This window comes from Rhinopithecus roxellana, chromosome 2 (assembly GCF_007565055.1).
Source record: "Rhinopithecus roxellana isolate Shanxi Qingling chromosome 2, ASM756505v1, whole genome shotgun sequence".
NCBI lineage: Eukaryota > Metazoa > Chordata > Mammalia > Primates > Cercopithecidae > Rhinopithecus > Rhinopithecus roxellana.
In genome coordinates, this window is record NC_044550.1 from 142,086,209 (window position 1) to 142,096,917 (window position 10,709).

The 10,709-nt window shown below is 41.2% G+C and overlaps 1 protein-coding gene across 7 annotated transcripts; it reads right to left on the minus strand.

The window, feature by feature from the left end:
• Positions 1-201: 201 nt before the first annotated feature.
• Positions 202-10,252, minus strand: TLR1 (toll like receptor 1). 7 transcript variants are annotated; one of them, XM_030921459.1, is made up of 5 exons: positions 9,067-10,252; positions 8,707-8,779; positions 8,259-8,406; positions 4,756-4,847; positions 202-2,813 (listed from the first exon to the last, which is right to left on the minus strand). In XM_030921459.1, the coding sequence occupies exon 5, from the start codon at positions 2,744-2,746 to the stop codon at positions 386-388; it is 2,361 nt and encodes a 786-aa protein (XP_030777319.1). In that variant the 5' UTR covers positions 2,747-2,813; positions 4,756-4,847; positions 8,259-8,406; positions 8,707-8,779; positions 9,067-10,252; the 3' UTR covers positions 202-385. The 7 variants fall into 7 exon arrangements, with proteins under 7 accessions (XP_030777319.1, XP_030777325.1, XP_030777312.1 ...); XM_030921465.1 differs by lacking the exon at positions 8,707-8,779 and having other exon boundaries at positions 8,259-8,335; XM_030921452.1 differs by lacking the exon at positions 8,707-8,779 and having other exon boundaries at positions 8,297-8,406.
• Positions 10,253-10,709: the final 457 nt, after the last annotated feature.

A 10,709-nucleotide genomic window follows, 5' to 3' on the forward strand; every position in this document is an offset into this window, starting at 1 on the left:
AGCTGTAGAAATCTGCTATACAAACCCAGCTATACTCAGTAAAAGTCATGGCATTTTCCAATATTGACCATGATACGCCGGAACACACATCACTGAAGAGAAATGCTTCCCTTGACTTCATGATAAATTCAGAACTCAGTTATAGCAAAGAAACAAGTGGATACCTTATGTGTCAGAAATCAACTGCTTAAATCAAAGTTGTATCATTCATTAATTTTTAATACCACATATAAATGGTGAACTGGGGCCCGAAAGTACATATTTTTACCTACATCATACACTCACAATTGTGTTTACATTTGTGTTGATGCAAAATAAAGTCATTGTTGGAACTTCCAAAAGCAGCAACATCAACAGGAGGAATATTTTTCGCTTGATGTGTAATCTATTTTTTTGCTTGCTCTGTCAGCTTAATATTAATGGCTGCCCTTAGGTTAGCCCAAAAAAGCCCATGTTTGCTCTTTTCCTTGGGCCATTCCAAATAAGTCCTCCTGGCCATGAGATTTTTGAGCTTGTGATAGCTGCTAGGAATGGAGTACTGCGGAATGGGTTCCAGCAAGATCAGGATTAAGTTATTATATCCTTCATGAAACAGATTGTGGTGGGCAAAGTAGAGCTCATAATGGCACCACTCACTCTGGACAAAGTTGGGAGACAAAACAAAGATGGACTTGTAACTCTTCTCAATGCAGTTGATGATATTTTCCACAATGCTCTTGCCAGGAACAAAGTTTCTCTCATGAAGGCAAATCTGCATACCTTCTTTCTCTAGATTTGGTAATAATTCATTTTTCACCCAGAAAGAATCGTGCCCACTATATGAAATAAATGCATGAAACTGGAGATTTCTTTGCAGTTCTTCTAAGGGTACGTTCCTGGCCCTGCGCCGGGTCTGGGTCCACTGGCACACCATCCTGAGATACCAGGGCAGATCCAAGTAGATGCAGAGGAAGGTCACAGTCACAGCCAACACCAGCATGGTGGCACCGATGGTGACGATCAGCAGAGTTATGTTGCAGGATAATTCAGACATGTGAAAGTCCTTTAGTGGGGTTCCTCTATAACTTTCTGGGTAGTCACACTTATAAGAATCAGGCCAGCCCTCTACCACTTCACTTGATACTTGCTCTATGTTTCTGACAAATTCTCTTAGCTCACAGGTACACTGGAATGGATTGTTCCCTGCTTTTATTGACCTCATCTTCTGGCAGCTCTGGAAGAAATCAGCTGATGGGTGGGAAACTGAATTGTGATCAATGATCAACACAGAAAGGCTCCTAAAGCTGCCACATCCAGGAAGGTCGGTTAAAGAATTGAAAGCAACATTGAGTTCTTGCAAAGCTTCCAGTTTTACGACTTGTTTAGGAATGCTCTTTATTTTATTGCTGTGAAGATCAAGTACCTTGATCCTGGGAGGTAAACATCTGAAAATAGTGTCAGTAAGTATATTTGAAGACATATTTAAACTTAATAAACTTTTAGTCCAAGAGCAATCTCCTTTCTTTTCATCATAGCTTACAGAATTCTGGCTAATATCCAATTTTTGCAGAGACTTCATCCGTGTAGTCATTTCAGCTATTTTTGAAAGTTCTTTTAATTGATTCATTTGTAAAATAAGTGTCTCCAACTCAGTGAGGTGCCCACAATTTTCAAAAACTGTGTCTGTTAAGAGATTATTTGAAAAATCCAAATGCAGGAATGGGCTGATTTTGGATGGGCAAAGCATGTGGATCATGTGTGTACCAGACACTGTGAAATTTTTGATGTTCATATTTGAAAAGATTTCATAGATATCCCTTTGTGGAAAATTGAACACATCGCTGACAACTTGGTGTATAGACAAGGCCTTCAGGGAAGTGCCAGAATAATCAAAATCTCTGAAGTCCAGTTGACCCTGTAGCTTCACATTTGAAATTGAGAAATACCATACAGTTGTATTCCAAACCAGCTGGAGGATCCTAATGAAAGAATTCCAAGTTGTTTCAATGTTGTTTAAAGTAAGACTTGATAACTTTGGATTTGTTTGAAGTTTTGCCAGAATATTTAGGAAGTAAGAACATTCGTTATCTTCTAGCACACATTTGATATTAGATAGTTCCAGATTTGCTACAGTCCTGACTGACACATCCAAAATAAAATTGAATTCTTTGCTTGTTGGGAACACAATGTGCAGACTCTCAGTGTTAAAGTTTTGAAGGCCCTCAGGGTCTTCTTTGTCCCCATAATGCTCTCCTAAGACCAGCAAGACCTTGCTGATATTCAAATGAGCAATTGGCAGCACAGTAGATTTTTCTAAGTGTGTAGTGCTCAACCCCAGAAATTTTAGTAGAGACATATTGCCAAACTCTTTGCATATAGGCAGGGCATCAAATGCATTAAATGACAGGTCCAAGTGCTTGAGGTTCACAGTAGGGTGGCAAGAAATTTTCACCAACTTGTTGTGGGACAAATCCAAGTATTCCAATTCCTGGTTGAATTTGAAAACACTGATATCAAGATGCTGGAGTCTATTATGAGAAATTATCAAAATCCTCAGCTTTGACAGTGATAAGATGTCAGAAGTCCAAAGCTCAGATATATAATTTTGTGATATATTTAAGATTGTTGTTTTCTGGGATAGGTCTTTAGGAACATGGATGAGACTGTTTTTTGACCTATCAACTAAAAATTCACTTTCTTCAGATAATTGTAGTCTGATCTGAAGTGTTAACATGAAGATAATGGCAAAATGGAAGATGCTAGTCATTCTGGAACACTAGACATTCCTAAAGGTAGAATCTGTTCTTCAGATCATCTTGATACAGATACAGATTCTAGAGAAAAAAAAAACATGAAATGATGAAATATATTACATACATTTTTTAAATACATGAAATTAGTCATGGCTGATACTAAACTTTTTTTTTATTAGAGACTCATAAAATGGAAGATACATTCTTTTGGGTTACACAGCCTAAAACTAGAGAAGTATATATACTGGTAAATAAAAACTAATCAAGTAAGTTTTAATATGGATGGTGTAATAGATTGAATGGTGGCTCACCAAAAGATACGTCTACATCTTAACCATGTCCTAATCCCCAGAAACCATGAATGTTACCTTCCTTAGAAAAGGGGTCTTTGCAGAGATAATAAAGTTAAGGATCTTGAGATGAAGAGATCATCCCAAATTATCCAGGTGGTCCATAATTCCAATGACAAGTGCTCTTCTAAGAGAAAGGCAGAGGGACAAGAGAAGAGACGACTGAGAAACAGAGGAGAAGACCTCGTGACAGTGGAGGCAGAGACTGGAGTGCAGCAGCTACAAGGCAAGGAACAGCAACAGACCGCCAGAAGCTAGAGGAGGCTCTGGAGTGAGGGCAGCCCTGCTGATGCCTTGAGTTTCGACTTCTGCTCTCCAGAACGTTGAGGGCAAAGCCACCACGTTTGTGATCATCTGTTACAGCAGCCTCAGGAAGCTAATACAGGTGGGTTCATAGAAAGTTCTCGGGCCCCAAGCTTCCCAAAATTATTTAGAACTCTAGCTAAGACTTGACTGGTGTACTTTCACTCTTCGACATGTGTCTCCCCATGACTTTCTCAAGAGATGTCTCAAATGGTGGTATTGGGACTGCTCTTCTATTACCCTTTATGACCTATACACGGTTTGGGTCTAACTTTGGTCTTACTCAAAAGGTAATTCGATCATAATAAAAGGTCTCTCAGAAGATCCATTTATTCATCCATTTATTTATTCAACCAGTATTTATTGATCACCTACTGGCCACGTTTTAAGAACTGGAGATAGAGCAGTGAACAAGATAAAGTCTGAATTCTCAAGGAGTTTTTGTCTAGTGGGGAGACAGAAAATAAACAAATGATTAAACTCAAGTTCCTGTAGTGATAAGTTCTACAGAGAAAAATAAATCAGGGTAAATTGTAGGTATAAGACAGTGCTTGGGGGTGGCTATTTTTGAGTGATGAGTTAGAGAAGGCCTTTTTGAGATGATGACACTAGAGTAGAAATCAGAATGAAGCGAATGAGTAACCTATGGGAAGATCTGGGTAACCGATGGCATTTCTGGCAAAAGAAAAGGCAAGTATAAAGGACCTGAGATGGAATTGAGCTTGGCTTGTCTGAGAAGGAATGGGAAGTTCAATGTTAGCATGGAGTTAGGGAAGATGAGGGGAGTTAGGGCCAAGATCACTCAGGCTTTGTTGATCATTGCGAGGAGTTGGGATTCTACCCCAAAAATGATGAGAGGGTGGCGAACACTGGGAGGTTTTGAGAAAGGGAGTTGTTTCCTCCTCTCTCTTATTCAGAATACTTTTTTTCATTCATTCATCAAATATGTATTTATTCTCTATGCAGTGGCAGGTATTGTTCTAGGTTATGCCTATTGTACCAGTATTCAAACTGCTCTAGCTCAGACACTATTTCGTGGTCAGCATTCCAGTGGCATATGAGAACAGAGGGAGCTGTGTTGGGATGAACTCTAGAGAGTGTACTACTCACCTCCAGAGACCCTTTCAGCTGCGATTACACAGCTACCCAGTTCTCACAAAGAACGTATTCAAAATGCCCTAGAACCATCAGACAAGCAGGCCGTCAGTATCAGCTAAGCACCAAATTCCTCTTCACATATCCCCTCCCATATCTCAATGAGCACAGAGAACCTAAATAATTCAGCTTCTAGAAACAATCTTCAGTTACAAAAGTTCCCCAATTTAGACATGCAAACTTATCTGGGTGTTTTGAGCCTTCCTTGGACTTACCCTTTTGTAGAGGTGCCCAATATGCCTTTGTTATCCTGATTTCTTCTAACATGGAAAAGGGCCTGATACCCCCATTAGTGTTCATGAAGACCCTGAGCAAGGAAGATGATGCAGACATTAACGTTCATGTTAAAAATCAAGGTGGTGTTTTTATGACATTGATTGTATTTGGCTGAAAGACCCAGAAATTTCCCAATTCTTCCTCTCCAGCTTCCTGAAAGAGCTACTCACACAAGGAGCAATACTTCAATGGATGTTATAGCTTCAATGTTTGTGTCCCGTGAAATTCTTATGATGAAATCCTAACCCCCAATGTGATGGTATTAGCAGGAGAAAATTGGGAAGTAATTAGGTCATAAGAACAGAGCCTTTATAGTACCCTTATAAAAATGCCCCCAGAGAGCTCTCTGGCTGTCTTTCTGCCATGTGAAAATACAAGAAGAAGGAGGCATCTGCAAACCAGAAGAGGGCCCTCGCCTGAACCCAACAACACTACCATCCTGATCTTAGACTTCTACCCTAAAGAACTGTGAGAAACAAATGTCTGTTGTTTATAAGCCACCTAGTCTGGTACTTTTTATGGCAATTTAAACGGACTCAAATAATGGGAATAAAAATAATACCCTGGGGCAGTGCCTAATATCTCAAAACAGAGCTATCTGTTACGAGATAGGTCGAAACAAAAGTGGCCTGGCCTTGAGGCCCCAGTGGGGTTCCCTGCTTATTCCTATGCCTGAATCCAGATCAGGGCTCTTTCCACCTCCTAGCCAACTGCAGAGTTCATGGAATAAGTGATCAGCATGTCAGGCGTGGTATGCAAAAGTGATCAGAGAGACAGGGGCAGACAGGACGCCATGTATGGATGCAAGTGCTTGGCTCACAGAACCTACCACAAACAAGACGAAAGTTGTCCTTTTTTCCTTAACAACAGCCATCGTCACAAAAATACATACATTTATAAAACTGCCTGTCCGCAAGTGTTAGAGTAGGTACTTAGGCAGACATGAGCAGGACAGGAGAGGGGCCCCCCAACCAGGATTATCAGGCGACCATCAGGTGATGATCAGGCAGTTGTCAAACAGTCTCTCTAACCCGGGGGCCGTGGCTCATGCTGTAATCCCAGCACTTTGGGAGGCCGAGACGGGCACATCACTTGAGGTTGGGAGTTCGAGACTAGCCTGTCCAGCATGGTGAAACCCTGTCTCTACTAAAAATACAAAAATTAGCCGGGCATGGTGGCAGGCGCCTGTAATCCCAGCTACTCAAGAACTGCTTGAATCCAGGAGGCAGAGGTTACAGTGAGCTGAGGTCATGCCATTGCACTCCAGCCTGGGCAATACGGCGAGACTCTGTCTCAAAAACAAACAAACAAACAAACAAAAAACAGTTTCTCTAGAATAATAATTGGTTGCAGCCAGCACCAGGGAAAGTCGATCTCCTAATAGATAGAAAACACGCCTGAAGCTGGTGGCTAGCAGCCTCCTGATAAAGTCTCAGGAGTTGGGCAAGCAGGCTGGAGCATGCATGCCAAGAGGCAAAACGGCAGACTTCAACAGGTATGTGACCTTCCTCTAAGAAGGCTTGTCTGGCAAGGGAAAAATGTCTTCAGTGAGCATGTGCACAACTTCAGTAAATACAGTGTGCATGCAGCCCCTCCCAAGGGCTGGCAAGCCACTGCACATGCAGACAGCCCATCCCAAGGGAAGAATCAGGGAAGAAGAGATGCAAAACTCCAGAAGCCTGCCAGTGAATAAGCCCCACGTCAAAGGTTAAACTGGGCACTTGGATCCCTCAAGTTGCCCAGTTAGTCTTCTTCCAAGTATACTTTACTTCCTTTCGTTCCTGATTTAAACTTTTTAATAAACTCTCTGTAAGGAACATGGCTGTGCTTTGGTCAAGGAAGGCTGAGGTAAACATCCAGAGTAACTCAGTGAATTTAGAGTGCAGGCGTGTAACTCACTTTTTATCATAGCCATGTAGACATAGCATAGAGAAGCTTACCACCATAGCCATAACAGGTAAGGTTCATCCCTTGGCTCTAAGCCACTGTTGTCTGTAAATGGTATAATTGCCCTGCTGACACTGGACAGGTGCATTGGCACCCAGAGAGAGAGAGAGAGAGAGAGAGAGAGAGAGAGAGAGAGAGAGAGAGAGAGCCAACGCTGTCTGTCTTTGTAGACGGACTGAGGGGAGCCAGGACACAGCTTGGCATGCTCGTGCCCAGCCAAGAGAAAGAGTTAAGCTGCTGACCCTGAGGGCAAGGGAGAGCCAGACGCACAGCTGTTTGTGGAATCTGCCAAACTAAGCAGCCAGGACAAGGCAGACAGTCTGAGAGAACTACTGTAAGTAAGCTGCTGATGAGAGCTGCTGATGAATAAAATCACCTTTCACCTGCCTACGGCCCCCTGAGTGTTCTTTCAGCTATCTGCTCATCCACCCACTCCCCTCAGACCTCAGTATGGGCTGGAACCTGGCCCTGGGCGTGACACTCTCACTCTGGCTCTAAAACTTGCCTCAGTCTCTCACTCTGCCTTATGCCCCTCAGACAAATTCTTTCCACTGAGGAGGCAAGAATCAAGTTCCAACAGACCCATATGGATTTGCCACAACTAACGCAAGCATTTAATGAAAGCATAGCTTCAGTTTTATGTCGAGTTAAATTAATTGATTCACATATCTTCTATTTGCCCAACCTCCATCTTGCCCTTTCGTTTAAAGCCATTAATTTCAAGTACTCAGTTTACAAAACCATTCTTATTTCTATAATTAAGAAATCAAAATGTTATATACAGGAATAACTGATTTTTAGTATTTCCAGGATCTTTGAATTTTATGTACCAAACTTGCTAAATCAATGAAAATCAATGTCTCAGTTTCCTAGACCAAAGCATTTTTTGATCAAAGTCTTAACAACCATGACTGAGCCTCATCTATTTTAGAACCTTAAAACTTTTACTACCCAGAAAATAAGCTGAGCAGTAAAGGATGCTTTAATTTGAAAGTGTAAAATGCCTCTAGGTGTGCTTCTGTCAATTTTCATTATTATGATAGGTTTAGCCTCACATTATATGATACAATGAATCAACACATTTAATTTGTCTTTGTTTGGAGATTTTGGAGGCATCAAATCAAGGCTTTGACTCGTCTTAATGGACAATGCCCATGCAATCTATCTGGCCCATTAAGTTTAGTCCTGTAAATACTTACTAAGGGCCTTCTCTGCACAACCCTACTAGCTATTAACCACAGGTTAAAAGAACTTGAGACAGTTCAAGAACTGTTTGTTCTGCTTTGTTTTCTATGCGGTTTTGAGAAGCTTTGCTTTTTGTTTGTTATAAAAACACATTCGCTTTCAAGTCTTTTGACCAAATTGGGTGTAGCCTGGGAAACATTTTCAAAACCTGCAATTCCACCTGACTTCTAGCTCCCCAGAACCATGTTAGTGGTCTAAGAAACAGAAGGACTAGCAAGTGGGAAAGCCCAGAGAAAATACTGAAACAAACCTGCCCACAAAAACAGAAGAGCTGAACAGCAGCATTACCTCTGGGAGTAACTGACTTATATCTCATTTTCCTTAACACTGCGAAGAGAATACGAATGGTTGGATGGGGTGAAGAGAAATGCCGTCAAAATCAACAACTAGCAGCTGCTCTGGAAGAAAATCAGAAGACGTGTGTGACCCAGATATTTATTTCCCAACTCAAAAATATTTCTTGTAAGCAAATCACACACGAGGTGTTATTCCCAGAGCAGCGGGAGGACTTTCTCTGATTTAGGACTCAGAACTGATACACAAATGCCAGTACAAACAACACAGTAACTATGTACATATCAGAAATATAACCCACTTAGAAAAACACCCAGGACTTACACAGATTTTTGAGAATTCTGTACTTAATAACTAGCTATACAATTATTTTCTTTTACAAAATAAAATAATATGTTGCTTACCAAGACAACTTGCTTGTCTGTTCCGTTTGGCAGTCCATAAGAAATTCAAGCACTTCCTTGAAGCTTTATTTCACTGTTAACCACATTTAGTGTTGAAAACAAAACATAACAAAAAGGCTCTTTTATGCCACCTACCGAATTCCACTGGAATTACATTACATAATTAAGAATAAACTTATTTTCTCTTATTCATATGTAGCATAGTCTGTGGGTTAACCGATAGGCCTGTATTAAAATAGAATCATGTTTCTATGGTTCCGAATTTCACTACAGTCAGTTTCCTATTGTCTACACTGATGATGTAAATGAGGTGGTGGTAATAATCCACAGATCATAATTGGCTGAATTCAAAATGCTTACCGTCGTGGCTATGCTGGCAGAAGTGTGCGTCTGGGTGTGTTTCAGCTGCTTTGTTTTTCCTCTTGCCTTTTCATCTATCCACTATTAAAAGCGGAAAGAGGGAGGCATCAAGATCAAAGTTGTGCTGAAACACATTCGTAAAGAGGGAAGATCATTCATGTGCTAGTTACAGGATGGATGTTAACCATGTCTTTTTTGGCAAGTTGATTTGCAGAGAAAATTTGATGCTGAATTTTTTTCCACTGATCTTTTCAAGCTTTCTTCAAAACATATTTTTGTAAACCTAAGTGAAAAACATGCTAAGAAGAAAACAGATTCTTAGCATGTTTTTCACATAGGGTTTATAAAAATCCTGGGATTTGTGGACAGCATGTTCAAGGAAGCCATTCTGATAGCTCTACTCTTGCCTTTTCCGGTAATAACAACAAAATAACGACACAATAAATGGGCAAATAAAGTTAAGGGATTCCAGCTGACTGCCTCTGAAGTTGATCTCAGCCTGCATGGTGTCCAGTCAAAACCGGATGTGGGGATGACAAAACTGCCTCCCTTCCTTCCCTCCACAGTTCTCTCCCATAATCAGCTTTTCTACCACACAGCGAGCAAGGCCAACTTCCCTAAACTAAGAGCGCTGAGATTCTTTTTGACTTGTAATGTTCTCACTGTCTCTCTCTGTTTCCCCTTACCTCAGAATTTGTTTAATTGAGGAAATATGTTATGGCTATAAACATTTTCTGGAACTGAAAGAATGAAACTGCCCGCCTGCCATTTCCTCCTTGAGACCCCTAACTGGACAGGAGGGAGGTGTCTTTGACTAAGAAATTAGTTCCTGGCTCCCAAAAGCGTTAACTTTGTGAAACCAGGCCAAGAGAGCAATGCCCAGGGGAGGGAAGTGGGCAGAGCAGTAAGGGAAGCTCCTCAGCACTCTGAATTCCTGTTATTTTCCCCACAGACTCATCTCCACCACTAGCAGTTGTGTACATGATTACAAGTGTGTGCGTCTCTGCCTACCAATAGCCCATATGTGGGCATTTCTTTCTGGATTCACGGCAATAAAAATATGCTGTCAATTAGATGTGATCTGTAGTTAGTTGTGTGTGTGTGTGTGTGTGTGTGTGTGTTTTAACAAAACTTTATTGAGATATGATTCACAAACCATAAAAAAGTTCACCCTCACCCGTTTAAAGTGTATAATTCAGGCCGGGTGCAGTAGCTCATGCCTATAATCCCAACACTTTGGGAGGCTGAGGCAGGCAGATCACCTGAGGTCAGGAGTTCAAGATCAGCCTGGCCAACATGGTGAAACCCTGTCTCTACTAAAAATAAAAAAAATTAGTCAGACTTGGTAGCACATGCCTGTAATCTCAGCTACTTAGGAGGCTGAGGTGGGAGAATCGCTTGAACCAAAGAGTTGGAGGTTGCAGTGAGCCAAGATCCATACCACTGCACTCTAGCCTGGGTGACAGAGCGAGACTCCATCGCAAAAAATAAAAAATAAATAAAATAAAATAAAGTGTCTAATTCAGAGGCACCCACCTGCCTCTTTTTCCCCCTGTTGTCCAGTGGGTCACCATGGAACAAACACAGTGATAGGTGTAATTATGTACACCTATCAGTCAACAAACACACACTGGTAATCATGT

Bases quoted from the DNA above. Each gene is read 5' to 3' on its own strand.
- TLR1 (XM_030921471.1), bottom strand. From the start codon at position 2,746: ATGACTAGCATCTTCCATTTTGCCATTATCTTCATGTTAACACTTCAG.